The sequence below is a fragment of the Ailuropoda melanoleuca genome, chromosome 10 (assembly GCF_002007445.2).
Source record: "Ailuropoda melanoleuca isolate Jingjing chromosome 10, ASM200744v2, whole genome shotgun sequence".
NCBI classification, from domain to species: domain Eukaryota; kingdom Metazoa; phylum Chordata; class Mammalia; order Carnivora; family Ursidae; genus Ailuropoda; species Ailuropoda melanoleuca.
In genome coordinates, this window is record NC_048227.1 from 22,599,321 (window position 1) to 22,622,071 (window position 22,751).

Genomic DNA, 22,751 nt, shown 5'->3' on the forward strand with positions numbered 1-22,751 from the left:
AACCAGAAATTCATGTTTGGCAACTAAAATTTTACTAAGGACCTGGGTGACGTTATGCAAAGCCATGTAAGGAAGATGATTTTAGGTAATTCCCAGACCCTGTCTTTTAAACAGTTATGCATTTTTTAAAAGATTTTATTTATTTATTCGACAGAGAGATAGAGACAGCCAGCGAGAGAGGGAACACAAGCAGGGAGAGTGGGAGAGGAAGAAGCAGGCTCATAGCGGAAGAGCCTGATGTGGGGCTCAATCCCAGAACGCCAGGATCACGCCCTGAGCCGAAGGCAGATGCTTAACCGCTGTGCCACCCAGGCGCCCCAGTTATGCATTTTTATGCAAATTAAAAATGATTAAAACAGCACATTAATCTCCAATCATATGCTAATTTTGCTTCTACTAAAGCTAAAGAAGATTTTATAATTAGATATATTAAGTAAATGATAAAAGAGATGTCATGAGGTATTAGAGCCTCCGCAGGACCTGGCAGTTGGACTTCTGGTATATGTGGTCACCTAAAAATTCCCTTCTACCTGCCAGGTTGTACAATTCCTGACCCCAGCCAGAGCTATTGCAGAACTTTCACTTTGAAAAGGTTCTGGAGGGGCGCCTGGGTGGCTCAGTCGGTTAAGCGTCTGCCTTTGGCTCAGGAAATATTTTTCAAAGGTTCTTCCAGCTCCAAACTTTCAAGGGTTACAAATAGCCAAATATTGCTTAATTCATGAAACAAGGGATGCAAATAGTTATTTAAATTACTTTATTAAGACACACAACCAAGTAGAATTTAAACACAAGAGGAGTATAGCTCTAATAGGACTTAAGTGAAATTCTTTTACACCTATAAATATCACAGAAAGTTGGGGCGCCTGGGTGGCTCAGTTGGTTAAGCATCTGCCTTTGGCTCAGGTCATGATCCTGGAGTCCTGGGATGGAGCCCCATGGCGGGCTCTGCGCTCAGCAGGGAGTCTGCTTCTCTCTCCCTCTGCCCCTGCTTCTATGCTCTCTCTTTCTTTCTCACTCTCTCAAATAAATAAATAAGGTCGAGAAAGAAAGAAAGAAAGAAAGAAAAGGAAAGAAAGAAAGAAAGAAAGAAAGAAAAGAAAAAGATGATAAGATAAGATAAGATAAGATAAGATAAGATGATAAGATAAGATAAGATAAGATAAGATAAGATAAGATAAGATAAGATTCTGGAGCCTCAGGACCAGTAACCACTCCGTGTATCTGGCCCCAACAGAATTAATTCAATTATGACCAATTTTCCCGGTGCTACTTTACTGAGGACCTGGCTGATGATACCCAAAGCTTTGTAAGGAAGATGATTTGAGATGATTTGCAGACTAGTCTTACTCCTACAGGATTTTCTAGAAACAAATATAGGAGCTTTCTGCTTAACCAAAGCTCAGTAATTTAATTAACAATGGAAGCAAATACACATCTGGCTCTATTTCACATCTCTTTTGTTAGTATTTGGTTTTGCTTCTTTTCCCCTCAAGAATAACAGACCAAACTCCCTATTTTCTTTATACCTCTCTATATTTTTTAAAGATTTTATTTATTTACTTGAGAGAGAGTGAGAGAAAGCACAAGCAGGGGGAGCAGCCAGAGGAGGGAGAGAAGCAGGCTCCTCATTGAGCAGGGAGCCCAATGCAGGGCTCCCTCCCAGGACCCAGAGATCATGACCTGAGCCCAAGTCAGACTCTTAACAGACTGACCCACCCAGGCACCCCTATACCTCTATATTTTTTAAACCCAATAAATATGACATGATAATAACAACACAAATAATGGCCCATAAATGTTTCTGGAATCCCAAGGCCTGTGCTAAATACATGACATACAATTTATTTCATTGGTAAATATTTTTATACTTCCCCACCCACTGTCTTTTATTGCAATGTGACCATTTCCTAAAAAATGCCCTACACAGTTCCCAACCCAAATATTAGGGGAGTGACAACACAAGCACTCCAATCTCCTGATCTGTCTCCCAGACTACACTTTTGCTCATTTGTTTCATTCTATACATTGGTGCAAGAATCATCTTTTTATTTTTATTTTTATATATTTTTTAAAGATTTTATTTATTTATTCGACAGAGATAGAGACAGCCAGCGAGAGAGGGAACACAAGCAGGGGGAGTGGGAGAGGAAGAAGCAGGCTCATAGCGGAAGACCCTGATGTGGGGCTCGATCCCATAACGCCGGGATCACGCCCTGAGCCGAAGGCAGACGCTTAACCGCTGTGCCACCCAGGCGCCCCAAGAATCATCTTTTTAAACAGTTAATTTTTTGAAGCATGTTATTTCTTTTCAAAGAGTCCCACTTCTTAGCCTCCTGATTCCTAGAAGCATTCCCAGTTTTATCTTCTGTTGCTCCCAGACATCAGCTCCCACCCCAACACAAACACACCCCTGTTCCAACCCAACTCTGTCTAGCAAGACACTGTTCCCAAGGACTAGACAACATTCCTTCCACCCATGGGCTTCACCTGGCCTGAAGTGCCCTCTTCCTCTCTTTCTGCCAATGTAGCATTAACCATTGGGAGTCGAGTTCTGGAGACTGACTACAAAGGCAGGTCCCAACTCCTCTGCTGATATGCTGGGTGACCTTGGACAAAGCCCTTCACCTCTCAGAGCCTCAAGTGGACAGCACAGCTAAAAACACCTACCTACCAGAGAGGCTGTTGTGTAATTCAACGAGATGATGCACATGAAATGCATGGTGCAGTACTGGGTGCATAATAAAGATCAATAACCTGTCCCCGTTATCATTGTTGTTGCTGTTACCATTAACTTTATTTTGGGGCTTGATTTATTCCCCAGCCTTCATAAAACCTTTAAGCAATCAACGTCAAAATGATCTCTTTTCTTTGAATTATCAAACACATTTATTCTTCCTATCACTGATTTGATAGCTAGAATTTACTACCCTGCGTTGTTGGTTACCTTCCACACTGTCTTGTTTCCTCCTCTCTAGAATAAGCTCCTTGAAGAAAAGACCTGAGTCGTCTTATGCATTCTTAGGCATATTGGCTCTTCCTGTGATTGAGGACATTACATCTTGTCCTGGGAACTTCCCCTTTTTTAAAAGGTGAAGGTCAGTTGAGTTAGCCTAAAAGAAAATTGTGCACTTAAAGCAATCACTAATCTGGGATCTGGAGGTGGGAGTAGGAGGGAGGTTGGGATAAGGGACCCCAGATAGGGGCAGAACTGAAAAGAAATGATTTCTTAAATAACTATCTCCTTTCATCTAAGATCTCCTAGCAGGGGGTAATAATTTAAGAAAAAAGGGAGCACCGCCACCATTTGCGGTCCATCTCCCCTGCCTCCTCTTTCCCAGAGAGGACGACTGATGGGGCGGGGGAGTGAAGGGGCGCGCCTAAACCCTTTGCAAGGATCGCGACTACAGCTAATCATAGGAATTGTGAAAGTGGACCCAAGAATACTAACTCCCAACCCACCATCTCAACTGCGATCCTGGGGAGCCCGCAGCTGGAGGGGACCCAGCTCCGCCAACCGAGGCCGGAGGTGGGGGGGTGGTGGAGAGGTGCGGTTGGCGGAGGCCAGCGTTGCTCCGCCCCCGAAGTTAGGCGGTGACCAGTAGGCGGCACCGCAGCGCCGCGCGCTCATATAGGGCGCAGCCCGGGGAACACGGAACGCTGTGCCCTAGCTGAAATTAGAAGGTCGGTGGCGAGATGAGCCGGGCTCCAGCGTTCTTGAGCGCAGCGGAGGTGCAGGGGCACCTCCACAGCTCCAGCCTCCTCATCCCGCCTCTGGAGGCGGCTCTGGCCAACTTCTCCAGCGGCCCCGACGGAGGGGTCATGCAGCCCGTGCGCACCGTGGTGCCGGTGGCCAAGCACAGGGGGTGAGTGAGGAAGGCCGGGGCTAGGGGCTGGAGAAACTGGAAAGGTGGAAGGGGAGGCATGCGAAGGGAAGCAGCGGGAGAAAGGAAGAGAGGGCTTGCCTAATTATTGCTGGTAACAGCTGCCATCTAATATTTGCTATAGGCACTGTGTAGAGCAGATGCTTTACAGGGATTTATCTTGTTTGATTCAACACATTCTCCGTATAGGAAGGTATTGATGCAGTCATTTTACTGATGGGGACAATTGAGACTCAGAGAGGTTAAGTGACTTACCCAAGGTTACATAGGTAATTAGTGGCAGAAGTAGGATGGTTTTTCTCATCCACAGCCAGACTCTTGAACATACTCTGCATACTGCCTAAAGGAAGGGTGGGGGAATAGGGGGAAGGGAGGACTGGGCAGTGACAGAGGAAAGAGAAAGGAAGGTATGTGGGGACTTGATAGGACACCCCAGTATTGGTAGGAAGGGGTTGAAGCTGCTCCCTCTCTCCTTGTAGTTTCCTGGGGGTCATGCCCGCCTACAGTGCTGCAGAAGACGCCCTGACCACCAAGTTGGTCACCTTCTACGAGGGCCACAGCACCGCCTCCACGGTCCCCTCCCACCAGGCCACTGTGCTGCTCTTTGAGCCCAGCAATGGCTCCCTTCTGGCGGTGAGCAACTCCCTGCCCTGGGGTGAAGTGGGGCCCCTGGGCCCAGAGTTAGCCTCAGAAGTTAGTTCTCTGAGAGAGCTGGATGGAGTTTTGCTTGTGACCACACATGCCCCTGTCTGAGTGATGAGGATGTCTCTGGATACCAGCAACGGTGAAGGTTATCTGTGACCATGTATCTGTTTCTAGGACTGCCTGGAGATGTATAACCCAATACCAGAGCCCACTGCTGCTTCAAGCGTGTGACAGAGTGGAAGTAATAATCTCATCATTCCTGTATATGCTCTTATCCTGTACTGGTTACTCCAATATACAGTCTGATCAAACTCAGTAGCCAAGGAAACATTTATTTAGTGAATCTCTATAACGTGGAAGAAAAGGAGTGTCCTGTGATCCCTGGGATTTTTTATTGAGAGATACACAGTAACCTGTTTTAACATTTAATGATAGTATCAAAATATAGCAGTAGCCTACTTATTGAGCACTTTGTTATGTGTCAGGCATGGTTCTGAATGCTTTACATGTATGAACTGTCTTAATACTTAGAACCACTCTGTGGGGTAAATAGTAGTATTTACCCGCATTTTATAGATGAGGAAACTGAGTTATATGGGTGCCTGGGGGGCTCAGTCGTTAAGCATCTGCCTTCTGCTCAGGTCATGATCCCAGGGTCTGGGATCGAGCCCCACATGGGGCTCCCTGCTCAGCAGGAAGCCTGCTTCTTCCTCTCCCTCTCCCCCTGCTGGTGTTCCCTCTCTTGCTGTGTCTCTCTCTGTCCAATAAATAAATAAAATCTTAAAAAAAGAAAGAAAGAAGGAAAGAAAGAAAGAAAGAAAGAAAGAAAGAAAGAAAGAAAGAAAGAAAAAGAAAGAAAGAAACTGAGTCATAGAGTGATGACACCCATGTAACCCAGGTTTACATAACTAATAAGTGGCATGGCTGGACTTCAGACCTACTCAGTGTAAGTCCATGGTCTATGCTCTCTGGAGACTGTGTCTACTGCCTTTCTAACTGCCACTTACAGAATACTTACCATGTGCCGAGGAAGAGAGATTAATCTCAATTATGACAACATTCCTCTATGGGAGTTTTTAATTCACACCCCCCTCCCAACTTCTGTTGAGGTCCCTGAGGCTCAGAGTAGTAAAGCCACTTTGCTTGAGGTCACAGCTGGTTTGTGAAAGGCCCAGGGAATCATTGCTAGACCTGTCTGACTATGGAACTTGTACTCTTTACTCGTGGGCTCAGAGCTCTACCCTGCAAGGTGGCTCTAAGACCAGGCAGTTGAGTTGTTATCAGGGACAATCTCCTTCATTCCACCCAAGCCTCCTCTGGATCTTTAAATCTTCCTCCCCTGAATTGCAGGCTCNTCTGTGCCCTCTACCCTGCAAGGTGGCTCTAAGACCAGGCAGTTGAGTTGTTATCAGGGACAATCTCCTTCATTCCACCCAAACCTCCTCTGGANGCCTCCTCTGGATCTTTAAATCTTCCTCCCCTGAATTGCAGGCTCCCCCGAGAACCTGGTTATACCTTACTCCTCTGGAAAGACTATCTCGCTCTTCCCAACCTACACTCATTCAAAGGAGATAACATTCATACTACCTACCAATGGTGGTTCCCCAGCTGAGTGGGACCATCTCAGGCTTTTAAACGAAATGACAAGACCTAGATCCTTCTCAAATCCACTCAGTAGTAAGTGGTTCACTTCCCTGTCTGTAACATGAGAATACTGGTGCTACCTGGTAAATTCCAACTAAGATGACTAACTTAAAAACAGGAGAATAGTGCAAAGGATGGTGGTTATTTTTAGCCAGATGTAATTCAGAATCACCTGGGGAGCTTTTGAAAACAAGGATGTCTGGGTCCCTCCCTTAGAGATACAGATTAGTTAATGTGTCTGGGCATCTGTATCTTCAGAAAGCTCCCCACATGTGTGGCAGGAGTGGAGAGCCACTGAGATAGAATTTCATGGCCCTTGCACAGATAACAGATTACTCTAATTCCTCAAATTCCTCCTTCATTTGGTGTTTTGAGAGACCCGGGGCAAGAGAAGAAAATGGGCAATTCTTGAGGGCTCATTGCGAGATGTTTACATTTCTGTGACTGCTTTTAATCCTCACAAAAATCCTCTGAATGGTTGGCATTATCTTTGTTTTTACAGGTGAGGAAAACGGTCCTTAAAGATGAAGATATTTCTTCAAAGTTGCATTTCCTGTTAAGAGGGAAGAATTAGATCCAAATCTGATAGCAAGCCGTGCTCTTTGTAGGATAGTATGGTGCTTCCTAGGGCTACTCTTTTTGAGCTGCTTTTTTCTGCTTAAGTAGTGGTTAGGAGTCCACCTTGCTCACTGTGTCTCCTTTCCTCCAAGGTCATGGATGGAAGTGTCATAACTGCAAAAAGAACGGCTGCAGTTTCTGCCATCGCCACCAAGGTAAGACGAGTGCCGGGCTGTACTGGTAAGGTTTGCTGGAGAGTAGGGTTGGGTGTCTCCAGCTAGAAAGCCTAAGGGATATGTGAGGAACTTATTTCGGTATTCCTTTGGACACAGCTGGAATTCCAGTTGCCAAATACGGGATGTCAGGTGAGCACAGTGATTCACGAAATTATTAGCTACCATTTAATGAGCACTGCCAGATTCTGGATACCCCACGTACACTATTCCTGACCTTCACATCAACCCTGCAAAGAAGATATGATTATCTCCATTTGCCAGTTTTAGGGAATAAGGCTCAGAGAGGTTAGGAGCTGCTCAAGATCACACAGCTACTAAGCAGCAAAGCAAGAATTTAAAATTTGACTTCTATGACTCCAATGACTGCTTTCTGGCCCCCGTACCACACTGTTCCTGGCAAATCAGTGTGGTTGCCCCATAGGCCAAAGCCAAAAAGCCGAGGGGGAGCTAAAGAGAGCTGAGCAGACTCATGTATTCATTCAGCTAATACTGCCTGAGATCCTACCACGTGTCGGGCACTGTTCTAAACATCAGGCATATGGTATTGTACAAAACAGACATGGGAGGTTTAGACAATAAACAAGATGAAAAGTTTGATTTGCCAAGAAAATAATTAACTAACAAAAATCTCTTTTGAGTTTAATAATATACTAGGATTTGCTTTAAAAAAAAAAAAAACCCACTACCAGCAGAAAACAGATAGTGTGCTGGATGAAAATAAAGCAGAATCCCGAATACTGGGGAAGGGTGACATTCTAAATTATCCAGGGAAGACCTCAGCCACCCAGAAGGTGACATTTGAGTGAAGACTGAAGGAAGCGAATGAGTGAAGAGGGGAGGGGGACACTCTACAGGCGGAAGGGAAAGCAAGTGAAAGGGGTGATGATGTTCCCAAGCAGTGTCAGGGCATCCTACAAGAAAAACAGCATTTTTAGAGGGTAGGGTTAAAAAGAGGAGGATTGGAAAACCGGGTGTCTTCATGTGAAATGGAGAAGTACAAGGTCTGCGGACGCTGGTTTAATGCGCCTGAGCATAAAGGAAGTGTGGGATGTGGGGAACAGCAGAGAACCAGGTGTTCAGATCGTGAGAATGTTAAGATCTTCTAAACACAGGATGGGGAGGGAGGAATGTGAGGCTTAATCTGGTAATCGTGTAGGAAGGGGGCAGACTACAGTACACAGCTGGGCAAACTGGTTTTTTTGAATTATGTCCAGACCCAACTCAGACTGAAATGATCAAGGGACGCCTTGAGGTATATATGTTCACTGGTACAATACTGCCTTATGTTTGTTTGTAAAGGTCTTGTCAAAATAATTTCCGCCCCAGGGGTGCCTGGGTGGCTCAGTCTTTAAGCGTCTGCCTTCGGCTCAGGTCATGATCCCAGGGTTCTGGGATTGAGCCCCGCATCGGGCTCCCTGCTCAGTGGGAAGCCTGTTTCTCCCTCTCCCATTCCCCCTGCTTGTGTTCCCTCTCTCGCTGTGTCTCTCTCTGTCAAATAAATAAAATCTTTAAAATAATAATAATTTCCAACCCATTGCCTTGACATATCTTTGGGTTTCTGTGAGGAAGGCAAAGAAAGTACTATTGGCCTCATTTGCTTGATGGAGACTAGGGCTTCCTGAAGTCGCATAGCTGTGGGGTCTTCCAAGGCCGCCTGGTCTTGACCCAAGTCTGTGGTTTTCATCCCAAGCTATGCAGCAGCATCACCTGGGGAATATTTTTAAAAATGCAGATCCCCAAACCACTGATCTGAAATCACTGAGGGTGGGGCCCAAGAAACTAGTTTTTTTTTTCAGTAGTCTCTGGTTAATTCTGATGATCAACCAGGTTTGGAAACCAAACTTGTTTTTTTTTTAAAGATTTTTTAATATATTTATTTGAGAGAGAGAGAGAACATGAGCGAGGTGAGGGGCGGGGGGGGGAATCAGGCTCCCCACTGAGCAGGGAGCCCAACTAGGGGCTCAATCCCAGGACTCCAGGATCATGACCTGAGCCGAAGGCAGACGCTTAACAACTGAGCCACCCAGGCGCCCAGTGGAAACCAAACTCTTATAGCATCCAGTTACACTGTGCTTTTTTGCATTGATAAAAATCTGCACTCCCACAAGAGTTGAGAATCATTGAGTTGATGCTTCAGAGCTTAGGCTGAAATGTCACAGCTTTATGCCCAGGGGTGCAGATGGGTTATTTCAATAAGGAACAAAGGGTCTATTATACTTTTTGCCCTGGAACAGAGAATGTTTTCTTTTCCACCGCTTCTCTTTCATTTAGGGTTTCAGGGAGGAGGATGAGATGTATAGGAAGTTTTCAGGCCTGAAAGTCACTGTAACTTCTTTGCATTTGGGTTGCACATAACCTGAGTTGAGGACTCTGACATGCTTTCTCAAGGTGACAGTATATATCAGGGTTTATCTCAGGCATGCATTTATTCAACAAATATTTGAGTGCCCACCAGGGGCCAGGTCCAGTGCTCAGCCTGGGGCATAGAATGGTGAGCAAAACCAGATAACAGTACCTGCTATCATGGAACACAGAGCCCATTTGGGGAAAGAGATATTAACCCAAAGATCATACCAATAAATGTGAAACTGCAACACTGACAAATGCATTGAATACAAGAGATGATGTGCTGTGAGAGTGTATAACAGGGGGTCTGTGGGATTTGGGAAGGCTTTTCCTGTGTGAAGGATATCAGAGCAGAAATCTGAAGGTTGGTAGGAATTACTTATGAGGGACAGAAAGGAAACTATTCCATGAAGGAGAAAGAACCTGTGCAAAGGCCCTGTGGTTGATGGAAGCACATGTGCTTGGGAATCTGCAAAGAAGATGAGTGGCTGAAGGACAGGAAGTGCAGGGGAGCATGGCCTGAGAGGGGGCTGGAGAGATAGCAGGGCTAGACAGACAGACACAGTACTGTTCATTAGCAAATGCAGATGAAACACACACTTTCAAACTCTACCGTAAGAAACCTAGCAGGTTCATATACCTGTTTTTAATTATCTGCACTGGGAAAAGAATGAAGTACCACTAGTCCTGTTATTTTTTTAAATAACTCTTATAAATGTTATACTATTTAGGGAAAGGGATGTCAATTGTAACATTATTACCAAGGCAACAAATTATCAAGACAACCAATCAGAATTAGAGATTTAACTTCAGAAGTTGAAGGTTACTTTTACAGGACACTGCAACAATTTCTGGAGCCCACGCATTCTTCTAAGAATAGGTTCATATTAATTGAGAACAGAAAAACAAATTGATTTTGTTAAGGAAAAATCACCTAATTCTCCTTGTCAGTTTAGAGCATAAGATTGCGAGTCTTGTGGATATTGTAATTCTGAAAACTTTTCAAGTCAGATACTTTGAACGATATTTTGTGGCACAAAATGGTATCTCTCCTTCTGCAGCTATATGAGAAATGAACATCTGCTTCTATTTCTGAGACTCCGTTTGCTAATTAATAATTCAAGAGACTTTCACTTTTAAGATTACATTCCAGAAATGCTATAATTAACATTGTAAGAAAGAGCAGGCCCAATTAACTCAAATTTCACTAAATGAAATAGAGGAAGGGCAAAAGAGGGTCTTATTTAATATGGATGGTTTGAGGGGCAAGTGATACCCTCTATGCCAGTAGTTCTCAACGCAGAATGATTTTGCCTCCGGCCCCAAGGACGTTTAGGGGTGGGAGACATTTTTGGTTGTCACAACAGTCCAGACAAATGGAGACATTTTTAGTTGTCACAACTAGGGGAGGTAGGGAATGCTGCCTCTAGTGGGTAGAGGCCAGGGGTCCTGTTAAACATCCTGTGATGCACAGGACAGCCCACCTACCCACCCCGGCCAACAAAGAATTATCCAGCCCAAATGTCAATAGTGCTGAGGGCTCCGTAACAATAATAATATTTCTTTCTACATAATAGTAGGTATGTCCCAAATCTGTGCACATAAGACTCTCTCTGTCCTCATGGGCTTACAGACCAGTACAAGAAAATGAATCTGTAAGCACGTAAGTACTGTGACGTGGTGACTTCTCCCAGGGAGGTCAGAATGACTTCACTGGAGAGGTGACACTTGATAGGAGTTGATCATAAACCCCACTCCCAAACACAGACACACATACATCCACAGCAGGTGCCACAAATGCCAGCTCCACTTTCCTCTCTAGAAGAAGGAGGAGGCTGAGGCAGGATCAACAGTGGGCTCAAAAAACAGAGCTGAGAACCTTGCGTCACAAGGGTCCATGGATTCTCAGTAGCTCTCGGAAGGAGCTCAGGGCTCTGAGAAGTGGGTGTGGCTTCTCATGTCCCCAAGATGGGGCAGCCCAGGAGAAAGAATGTGGGCTTTGGAGAATGAAAGATGTGGTTTGGAGCCCCACGGTGCCATTTCATAGAGGTAGGGCTCTGAGCAAGTGACTTAACCTCTCTGGACCCTGATTTCTTCATCTGGAAGAGGAGGATAAAAGTAGGAGTGCCTAGCTCACAGGATCATTGGCTGGACTAAATGAGATCATGAGGGTAAAGCACTGGCATATATAAGGTGCTCAGTGAAGGCTCATTCCTCCTCTCCACACTCCATAGAAACACAAAATGCCATCTCCTTCATTGCCCAAGAGATAGCAAGGGAGCCGAAAATAGGGCAGAAGGCACCCGATACTCAAACCGTATCTGTTCTTTACCTGGCTGGTGTTTCTCCCTTGACCTTTGCCACCTCATTTCTCTCCAATAGTTTTTGAAGCCACCCGGCAGTGAAGTGCTGTGCATCCTTGGGGCTGGGGTCCAGGCCTACAGCCACTATGAGGTCTTCACAGAGCAGTTCTCCTTTAAGGAGGTAAGTCCAGGGAAGGTTGGGGGAGAAGAGGGGAGGGCCTTTATCTCTGCTCCTTCACTGCGACAACATGGGCTATTCTGAAATAAGTTAGGTCAGGAGTCTGATCTAGACCACTCTTTTAATGACTGCCCAGAAGTCCCATTGGAGGCAAAGAGACCTGAATCACCTGTCCCCAGTTTCTCCATTCCTAGGGTATGCCAGAGGATGCAGCAAGTCCACGTGGTTAAAGGATTATATTATATCCATCACATACATTCAGTTTTCTTTTCGGTCCTTCTCTGTGCTTCTCTGAGGAGAATGTGGGAGTCTTTAGGTATTCATGGGTATGGACGCACAAACTGGGAACGAGGCCTAGAGGGCAAGAGACCACAGCACCTGCTTCCACAGCCCAGGTGTTGGTCCACCTTTCCCCAGTCATGCCTCCCACTGCCTATGGGAATGTTTGATGCTACTTTTGTTTTTTGTACGTCTGTGAGAGGGGTAGGGCAGATTTAAAATATGACTTTTTTTAATTTTTATTTTTTTAAAGATTTTATTTATTTGGGGGGGAACGCATAAGCAGGGGGGAAGGGTAGAGGGAGAGGGAGAAGCAGGGTCCCTGGCTGAGCAGGGAGCCTGATGTGGGACTTGATCCCAGAACCCTGGGATCAGGACCTGAGCCAAAGGCAGATGCTTAACCCACTGAGCCACCCGGGAGACCCAATAAGATATTTTTAAAAAGGACTTATTTACTTATTAGAGAGGGAGAGAACGTGGGGGAGAGGGGCACAGGGAGACGGAAAGTCCTCAAGCAGACTCCCCACTGAGTACAAGCCTGACGCAGGGCTGGATCCCACAACCCTGAGCTGAAATCAAGAGTCAGCCACTCAACGGACTGAGCCACCCAGGTGCCCCTTAAAATATGACTTTTTAATGATAAAAATAATACCTCTGCTTTGGCAAATAGAGACTATAAGGAAGAACAAAGAAAAATGCCTTTTATCCATTTGCAAAGATAAGCAGTTAACACTTTCCACTCCTCTCATTAGTTTTTCATAAAGTAGTTTCCGTCATGTTAGATAAACCCAGTTGTATATCCTGACTTTTCATGAAATGTTCTAACACCATCACTTTTCAGATTACCCAGTTTTTGTATCTATTTGCAGAATTTTTTATCAGGAAGGGTGCTATGGGTAACCATTCTCCTTTGATAGGGTGTACTGTATTGTTTTTTTTCACCTTGGTTGATGAACTTACTTAGACATAATATTTACTTCTGAATTTCTTACGTTTCCTCATGAGAGATTCTTTAGGCCTTATTTTCCATCGAGGGTCGACAACCCCCACTCCACACATAGAAGTCGGCTAAGCAAGCTAGCCAGTCCCCACCTCCATGAGGCTAATGACCCGGGTCCCGCCAGCATCTGCCAGGATTTTAACTGTAGCTACTACTCTTGACTTTCTCGTCCCCTGCACTATTCACTTCTCAAACCCTTCTGATCTTCAACCCCCTACATACCCTTCAGAGATCAAGTTATTCCATGCACGGCACTGCCATAGGATCCCGCATCTGCTATGACTCCCTTACCAAGTCTCAATCACAAAGTGGGAGTTTGATGCTGACTGTGCCTGGGTATCATGTGCGTTTCGTAGACATGAAAACTTAGGCTGCATGAGGTTAAGTCATTTCAGGAGTGAGCAGCATGTGACGGAGGGGTGACGGAGTGAGGATTGATTCCAAGCCTGCCTAGCTCTAGAACTTGCTCTGCTAATTATTAAGTTAGGTAGTAACTATCAAGCTACGGAGGCTGGGTATCCCTGGCTGGAACTGAAAAACTGCCCCCACTTCTTGCAAGGAGAAAGGAGTAGAGAAAGGTGATTTCCAAATATTTGGTCAGGTATCTGCCCCGATTAATGCTGTGCCCTTGACCAAATGTTCTTTCTCCATAGCGGATGATTTAAATAACCACAGCCCTTACCCTGGAGTGGTTCAACTTCCCCTGGTACCCCTGGGCTTGATGAAACTTAAACAGACAAACAATCACAGCACCAATGTCCCTCTTGTTACCCCCTCCCCCAATGAAGGTGAGGATATGGAACCGCACCAAAGAAAATGCGGAGAAGTTCGCGGACACAGTTCAAGGAGAGGTACAGGTGTGTTCGTCGGTCCAGGAGGCTGTGACAGGCGCAGATGTGATCATCACAGTCACCATGGCAACAGAGCCCATTTTGTTTGGTGAATGGGTGAAGCCAGGGGCTCACATCAATGGTAAGCAGAGTGGCTCCATGAGCATGCGTGGGTGGTGGCCAGAGTTGTCCCTAGGTTGGACCAAGCAGCTACATCTGCAGAGATGTTTTAATCATGCAAAATGACCACGGTCATTTTTTTAAGGTCCTTGGAAACATGTGAGCCCTGAAAAACAATATTCACTCAAAAATATGAAACAAAAGTCACAAGCCTGAAACTTATAATAAATTCAAGTTCTATAAAATGTAACATAATGGCAAGTGGTCAGTAACAGCTAAGTTCCTAAATGTAATGAAATTTAAATCACAAAAGCCAAATGAGTCATTCTTTCTTAACAAATACTTAGAATTACCCCACCCCACCAAAAGTTTCTTAATTACGGCACAAAAGACATTCCATGTGACTTGTGGAGGCTCTTTAGTACGGGGGGCTCCGATGGGTGGGACTCCAAACATGAGTTCCTGGGGCTTCTGAAGATTCTCAAATGGCCCTGGAGGTTATGGCAAGAACTGATCTATAGTAAATACTTAACTGTTGTAGGTGCTGTTCTAAATTCTTTATTTGTATTCTATCATTCAGTCCTTATAACAGCCTTATGAAGTAGGAGCTATTATTATCATGACCCTCATTTTATGGATGGGTAAACCAAGGCATGGAGAGGTTAACTAACTTGCCCAAAGTCAGAGGTTCTTAGTGGTAGAGCTGGGATTTGAACTGGGGCGATCTACCCTCAGAGCTCTTAAATTATGCTCTATATTATCTTCCAACAAGAAGACTGGAATCTGGTGAGTGAGCAGGCAAATACTAGGGATTTAAACATGTTATTGGTGCCCTATGTTTTAGTGACAAGCATGTGATGTGAACTCAAAAGCTAAGAATTCTGTACACACAGGTGGATGAGCAGGCAGGAGCCAAGTGTCATGATGACGCATCCAATCACAAACGTGTATTGAATTCCTACTATGTGCCAGGCACTGTTCTAGATGTTGGGCAGGCCAAAATAAGCCAGCACTCAAGGTCATTGCTTTCCTGGTCATTCCAGGGGAAGGGAAATAGATAACCAACAGGTAAACACATAGATGAACTGATGGTTCCAGCTAAAGATTAAGTTCTGTGGAGACAGAAGTGTGGCTTGTCTGAGGAATGAGCCAAAGTGAATTGAAGGTCTCAGCCCGTATGGGACTCGTGTTATTAGGTTTGTCCAGGGGGTAGGTAGGCAAGAGATGGGTCAGTTCTGGCTTTAGGGACAGTAACACCATTTCTGGAAGGTCATCAGAAATCACCAGAAACCAGTTCTTGATGAAACAGGCAAGAGCTGAATCTTCAGCAAGACGGACTTGATTTTCCTTTTTTCCAGCCTAAAGCAGCATGTATTTTTTATCTTGCAGTTTCCGTGTGGTTTCAGGAGTCTGGGCAGGGGTTAGCAGGGTCTTCTGCTTGCGCAAGGGAGAAATCAAGGTGTTGTCCGAGTTTCGGTCTCATCTAGAGCTCAGAGCCCTCTTCCAGGCTTCAGGAGGTTGTGGAGGATTCTTTACATTGTAGGACAAGAGTGCTGGTTTCCTGGGGGGCGAGTCTCAGCTCCTAGAGGCTGCCCATATTCCTTGTGATGTGGCTGTTCCATCTTCAAAGGCAACAACGGGGAATCTCGCTCATGCTGTGAATCTCCAGGAAGGGCTGCCTTGATTGTGAATCAAGGCATCTCTTCTATTTCCCTAGCCTGAAGACAAAATTGGTTTATGTGTTTACAGAGGCATCAAATATACTTCAGAAAAGTATGTTACCAGTGCGGTTGACAGGGAAAGACCAACAACAGATTTTACTTAGTTTGCAGCTTGGCTAAGAGATAGGCCCAATTCCGCCCTCGCCTGCATTTCGCTCATCCTGCGCCCGCACCACTACCCCTCCCTGAGCCAGGGTCTGAACCTCACCCACTCTAGTTCCCCTGAAGCAAGGCCAGGGCCCAGTCTAAGTCAGGACCCTCCCTTTGCTGCCTGGCCCACCTCCATCTGCACAAGTGGCCTCACACAACCCTTTGAGAACTCGCCCTGCTCAGAAGAACTGGGGCAGGGGAGGGTCGGGGGGAGACACAAGTGCAATGAGAAGAGGTAGCTTGAGAAGCTAGGGTTTTTCCCACCAGCTTATGATTTATTTACGAGCCTCATTTAGTTCATGCTTTTGTTCTATAGAACTCCCCGCACAAATGACCTTCAAGAAGGACATTTTTACACCACTTGCTTTGAAAATTAGAGTGAGGGACAACAGCAGGGAACACATAGAGAAAACTGGACGCAGTGTGAGAAGGCACATAAATGCTGCCTTATGTTGGCGTAAGGCTTTATAGCGGTTTCCAAAGACTAGCTGGCCATGGGCTGGATCCAGCGAGCAGATGTGTTTTGTTTGGACCATAGTGCGCTCTAAAAATCAATAAATAACACATGCAAATAGATTTCCTGCTTCTCTTTAAAAAAGAAAAAAAAAAAAGTCTCCCCTTCCTCCTATCTAACAGCAGCCCTGCGTTCTCACGTGGCCACAATTAGCTGGAGCTGAAGAATGATTGCCCTCTTTACAAAGACCTGCTTTCTTCTGTGAACTGAGGTCTCCACCATTTCCAGGGTAGTCCCTCTGGCCAGCTTTGCTCCTGTTCATTACCTGCCCAGCCCTGCAGGCATTTGGTGGTGGCCTCTGCATTGTCTTATGTGCCAGGAGGCATGATTCCTTGGATTCATCGTTATGCTCCTGGGCTCTCTGCAAAGGATACGAAATCTCGGGGCCAGGAGGGAGCCAGTTTCCTCTTTATTGGGGTTTCTCCATGACCCCGGTGCTGGGCTCTTTCGTCATGAGCTAAGAGAGAAATGATTGGGGGTGAGGAATGAGAATGATCCAAGAGCAGATTGGCAGAAGACAAAGGAGAGCATCTGTTTCAGGGTTCTTGTAAAGAAGTCGCTGCCCCAGATAAATGGAAGAGGTGTGAAAGGCATGACTCCCTCTGAGCCCTTAGGTGCACTTATCAGATACAGAACCGTGTATGAACCTCTGTGTGTGCATCTTTTAAGTGAGAATCAGACACGAAGCGTGCTTGTGAGGACTATAAATAATATGTGTGAAACATCCCACAGCTAGCAGGCAACCAATAAATGAATGCTAAGTTGCCTCAAAATCTTTTAGAAAGATCGTGATATGAAATGCAAAAAAAAAAAAAAAAAGCAGGCATTCTTACTGATGAGTGTTCATTCTTGCTGATTGTGATTGGGAGGGGTTGGCATTGGGAAACGAGGCATCCCAAATCTGAAGGTTCCCATGTGTCCTAGGTCACCTCCTTTCCCCCCACCCCTCTTCCATTCTTTGGCACGTGTAGTGTCCCTTTGCCACTGTTTCTGGGCTCAGGGTCTCTTTTGCTGTCTCTTAGCCATTGGAGCCAGCAGACCCGACTGGAGAGAGCTGGACGACGAGCTGATGAAACAGGCTGTGCTTTATGTGGACTCCCAGGAGGCTGCCCTGAAGGAGTCTGGAGATGTCCTGTTGTCAGGGGTGAGCCCCTCCTCCTGCTGGGCTGCTGTCCACCTGGCCTCCCCAGGATCCCAGGGTTTCATTAACCTACCCTTCCATTTGGTCCTCCAGACCTCGGTCACCCCCACCTCACTGGGGGGTGGGAGGGGGTGAGATCTCCTAAAACATCTCTCAGCCCTTTCTAATCCCCTTCTGGAGTAATGTGGCCATTATGGTATTGACATGTGTTTTCCTATCTCCTTTGCCTGGAGAGAGCAGCTTGATGGATTTGTCTGTCCGACTGAGCTGTCCTATAAGGTTGTAAGATTGGGAGATAAGTGCCTGGAAACATCCCCAATGTGGCCAAAAAATAGGACTGGGGTTGGCCACTTTCTGTCCTTATTCTTTTGTGATCAGAGCATAGGTGCAAGAAGAGGGCTGCCAAAATGAGTGTTCAGAGAAGAACATGCTGATTTCCTCACTGACAGACTGTCTTGGCCAGACATTCCCCTGGCCACAAACATATCTCTACATTCATGATATCACAAAGGCAGATGCTATGGAAAAAAAAAAAAACAAAGGAGGGGGGAAGCCAGTGTACAAATGGTCTTTTTGTCAAGTTTCTCCCTTACCCAGTTGTGGGTGCCCTCCCTGCCCTGCCTCAGAAGCTAGCCAGAATGGGCATTGGCTCCATGGCCTGGGTCAGTGTGTGTTCATTTCACAGGCTGAGATCTTCGCTGAGCTGGGAGAAGTGGTGAAGGGAGTGAAGCCAGCACACTGTGACAAGACCACGGTGTTCAAGTCTTTGGGTAAGGACTCTAGCTCCCAGGGCACACATCCAACCAGAGCACAAGGCAGGTTTGCCCATTAGTGGAAAGAGGAATGAGTCACTGGACTCCATAGCTGAATCATGAAATGCATCATTTGGGTCAATTATTTACATGTCTTAGAATAGTGGATACGCCCATGAATTCTGGAACTGGGCAGTCCTGGACTGGCTTCCCTTTTCTGCCACTCCCTGGACATGCATCCTTGGGCAAGTGACCTCACCTGTCTCACCTGTGGTCTCCTCACTGCCTGTTACCTTCAGTGTTTATGAGAATTCAGTGGTGTGTGTGTAAAATGATTTGCACAAAGCAAGTGTCAGCAGTAAATCATTTAGACTTAGATCTAAATGAAAGTCAGAAGAATCAAATGAGATTAAAAACAGAGAGGGAAACAAACCATAAGAGACTCTTAATCATAAGAAACAAACTGAGGGTTGTTGGAGGGGTGGGGGTTGGGGGACAGGGTACCTGAGTGATGGGCATTAAGGAGGGCACGTGATGTAATGAGCACTGGGTGTTATATTGCAACTGATGAATCACTAAACTCTACTACTGAAGTTAATAATACACTATATGTTAACTAACTTGAATTTAAATAAAACAAAAAAATGATAATAAAATAAATGAAAGTCAGAAGACGGTATCCTTCAGAGGTGGGGGTGGGGGATAAAGTTGTTATAAGACAGGGAGCTTAAGGGAAATGGCAGGGAGACCCACTGCAAGAGACCCACGCAGTCAGTACAAACTGAGACCCCTTTTTTTCCTACCCTCCTACTTGCTGATTTGAGAAGGGCTTCCATGGGGAGCCCTGTTACCAACAGGGTTGTGCAGGCAGAAGCCCAACCAAGGATGGGCTAACCAGTGGCTGGTTTGCCCCTCAGCCCAGCAATTCCACCCCACCAGATCTAAGGAAATGGACACACATGGTAACAGAGCTGATAGTCAGCTGATACACCTAAAATACTGAAACACTCCCAAACTGGTTGATAAATAGTTGCTGCCCTGAGCCCCTCAGGAATGTCCTCTGCCCCTCTCTCAAGATCTTCCCTATTTCCTGTGACCAAGCACCCAAAGCTTTAATGCTTGGCAGAACATTAAGAGTGTTCTGGCCACCTAGCATTCATGCCAATCAGTCAGTATCCAAGCCTTGCCAGCTTTTAAATATTTAAAAAAATCTCTCATGCACAGAGAGACAGGCAAAGGAAGTATAAACTTTACCCAGTGCCTGGTTTAAAGACATTATACTGATCCAGGTGTGGCAGAAAGTTTCAGAGCTCAGAGGAGATCAGAAGTCAGGAGACAGGGGCGCCTGGGTAGTACAGTCGTTAAGCGTCTGCCTTTGGCTCAGGGCGTGATCCCGGCTTTCCGGGATCGAGTCCCACATCGGGCTCCTCCGCTGGGAGCCTGCTTCTTCCTCTCCCACTCCCCCTGCTTGTGTTCCCTCTCTCACTGGCTGTCTCTCTGTCACATAAATAAATAAAATCTTTAAAAAAAAATAAAAGAANGCTTGTGTTCCCTCTCTCGCTGGCTGTCTCTCTGTCACATAAATAAATAAAATCTTTAAAAAAAAATAAAAGAAGTCAGGAGACAATATTGTCAGGAGACAGCCTCCCTTCAGGAGACAATACTACAGGTCTGCTCTACCCTTTTTGAGCATTGTTTGTTTTCTTGCTTTGGGGATTGGTTTATTGGCACATCTTTTCATCTAGCAGATGCATATTAAACACCTATTATGTATCAGACTCTGTCCTGGGTGCAGTGATGGCTACAAAAATTAATAAAAATCAGCCCCTACCCTTCAAGAATGTATATCCACTTGAGGTTAAGTTATGTATCCAAAACAATAAGACAAGTGGGGTTGCTGAAGGATGCAGAGGTTGGACTAGACCAAGGGTCCACAAATGATAGCCTGTGGGCCATACTAAGCCCACCATCTGTTTTTGTCTTACCTTCAAACTAGGAATGGTTTCCAGTCAAATGACATGGGGGGGGGATGGAAGAATATTTTATGCAGACGAAAATTATATGAAATTCAAATTTCAGTGTCCATAAAGAAAATTTTATTAGACCATGGCCAGGCTCATTTGTTTACCTATCGTGTAGGACTGCTTTTGCAGGATAATGGCAGAGTTAATTGCAAGAGGCCGTAGGGCCTACAAAGCCTAAATATTTACCATCTGGCCCTTTACACACCCCTGAACTAAACTTTGAAGGACACTTAAAATGTCTTTGGTGGGCATTGCTCACTTAGCATCTTCTCCCTGCCTCACCCTGTCCTTCGCAGACCTTCCAAGCCTAAGCTTGCCTCTGATTATCAGTTCATGTTATCCCAATGAGCATTAGTAGCATGGACAATGTATTGGGAAACTGCCAGTCACAGGGCCTGGGCTGTTCCAGGAAAAGTTGTTCTGACAAAAAGTGAACCACATTTCTGTCCTTTCCAGGAATGGCAGTGGAAGACATGGTTGCAGCCAAACTCGTGTATGATTCCTGGTCATCTGGAAAATAGAACGAAGGAACTTTCATTGAGTTAGAAGCTACAGCTCAAGGGATGTTGTTATCAGCTGTCTTGTGATTTCTAGATCATGAGGGAGCCCAGTGCCTAGTGAGCTATAGTTTTGAGCTTATCATGTCTTACCTTAAATAATGAGATCCCTATTTGTGTGTGTAGTTGGAAAGCAAAACTAGATGGCCATTTCTTCTGTTACACCCGATTCTATTAACACTCCCTTTCCCCTGTATGTCACTGCATTTTGTAATTTCTTGAATTAAAACGTTTTCCAATTCTGCAGTTCTTGCTTTGGTCATTTCTATCCTTCATAGCAAAGAAAGTGAGGAGAAGCATGTGCTTCCATTCATTCCCTGGGGGAGTTTCAATGACTATAATTAAATTTATTTCTATTTTTTAAAATAGCATATAATCCATGTACCATAAAATTTGCCAGTTTAAAGTACACAATTCAATGGTTTTTCTCATGTTTACAGGGTGCAACCATCACCACTCTCTAATTCCAGAACATTTCATCACCCCCAAAAAGAACCCTGGTACTCATTAGCAGTCACTCCCCTTTCTCCCTTCTTCCCAGCCCCTGCCAACCACTGATCTACTTTCTATCTTTATGGACTTGCCTCTTCTGGACATTTCACATAAATGGAATCATACATTATGTAGACTTTTGTTTCTGGATTCTTATAATTTAAATCCCAAGGAACAGTGGAGCTTCTATATTGGTCAAGACTCCTTTGTTCAGGGGCGCCTGGGTGGCGCAGTCGTTAAGTGTCTGCCTTCAGCTCGGGGCATGATCCCAGCGTTCTGGGATCGAGCCCCACATCAGGCTCCTCTGCTAGGAGCCTGCTTCTTCCTCTCCCACCCCCCTGCTTGTGTTCCCTCTCTCGCTGGCTGTCTCTCTCTCTCAAATAAATAAATAAAATCTTTTAAAAAAAGAAAAAAAAAAAGACTCCTTTGTTCACAAGGGGTAGAGACCACAACTCAAACTACCTTAGGCAGAATGAATGAATGAGGAATGGAATGTATTGGCTTTTGTAATTAAGAAGAACAAAGGTAACTGTTCCCAGCTACGGCTGTATCTAGGGCTCCAAGTGTCCGCAGGACCCAGTCTTGGTCTCTCCATCCCTCAGCTCTGTTTTCTTCAATGTTGGCTCCATTACTAAGTAAGTTTTCCCCTGGCTGTCCTCTTTAGCAAAGCTTGCAGAAATGGTTGGAGAACTGAGACTCAGGGGACCATGTAGGTCATGTGCGCATTTCTGTGCCTAACATTGTGGCTAAATGGGATGGAACACTCTGGCTCAGGCCAGTGTCATGTGCCTATCCCTGAAAAAACATCCAGGGGAAACTGATGCTCCTATTATTCAGGCCTGGGTCACATGCTCCTGCCCCTTGAAGTCAAGAGTAGAATCAGCCCACCTGACCACATGAGCTGACAGAAGGGAAGGGGTCTCTTAGCAAAAAGAGGGAGAAATGGGTATTGGGTAGGCAAATCTACAGATGTCCGCTGAAGTATCAGTGTTGAGAGGGTCAGTAGTAATTATCTAGTCCAATCTCCACAACCTACAGATGGGAAAACTGAAATATGTCTTCCCCAGCTCCCCAGAATCACTAGCAGAGTTGCATGGCCCTTGTCCTGCCAAAGATGCCATCCAAATTCACCCGCATTCCTAGGCTGGTTATCAGATAAGTCAGCAGCAAAGAAAAGCATTTTCTATTGCTTTGTTTTCCTACCCAAACTCCTCCTAACAGGTCCTGTTTTCATGTTCTAGGTGACCTAGTCCCAAGTTTATCATGTTTGCCAGGCTGGCTGGACGGGGGCCTTTGCACCAGAATAAAATATCCATGTGATCTGCTTCTGGACATCGCAAGTGACTGTGAAGTCTTTCTGAGGAACTTAATGGTCACAAC

The 22,751-nt window shown here is 45.4% G+C and overlaps 2 protein-coding genes across 3 annotated transcripts in view; one reads left to right on the top strand and one right to left on the bottom strand.

Annotated features, from left to right (window-relative positions):
* The first annotated feature begins 3,564 nt into the window (after window positions 1-3,564).
* Window positions 3,565-20,915, top strand: CRYM (crystallin mu). The gene is made up of 8 exons (XM_002927599.4): window positions 3,565-3,863; window positions 4,361-4,514; window positions 6,881-6,943; window positions 11,693-11,794; window positions 13,859-14,042; window positions 17,428-17,549; window positions 18,232-18,316; window positions 20,779-20,915. Exons 1-8 carry the CDS (start codon window positions 3,694-3,696, stop codon window positions 20,841-20,843), a joined length of 945 nt encoding a protein of 314 aa, XP_002927645.1. The 5' UTR covers window positions 3,565-3,693; the 3' UTR covers window positions 20,844-20,915.
* LOC100467946 (ankyrin repeat and SAM domain-containing protein 4B) overlaps window positions 14,051-22,751 on the bottom strand; it is a 73,468-nt gene continuing 64,767 nt past the window's right edge. Inside the window, exon 6 of one of the 2 annotated variants that reach the window (XM_019808310.2) lies at window positions 14,051-15,738. The gene's annotated coding sequence lies outside the window, so the exon portion shown is untranslated. Of the gene's footprint in view, window positions 15,739-20,340; window positions 20,833-22,751 lie in introns of those variants that run through there. The other variant, XM_019808309.2, reaches the window with a different exon arrangement.

Excerpts from the sequence above, each read along its gene's own strand:
- CRYM (XM_002927599.4), top strand. The coding sequence starts at position 3,694 with ATGAGCCGGGCTCCAGCGTTCTTGAGCGCAGCGGAGGTGCAGGGGCAC. Across the intron at positions 3,864-4,360 it reads CCGGTGGCCAAGCACAGGGG|TTTCCTGGGGGTCATGCCCG; the intron begins GTGAGTGAGGAA and ends CTCTCCTTGTAG. Across the intron at positions 18,317-20,778 it reads CACGGTGTTCAAGTCTTTGG|GAATGGCAGTGGAAGACATG; the intron begins GTAAGGACTCTA and ends TGTCCTTTCCAG.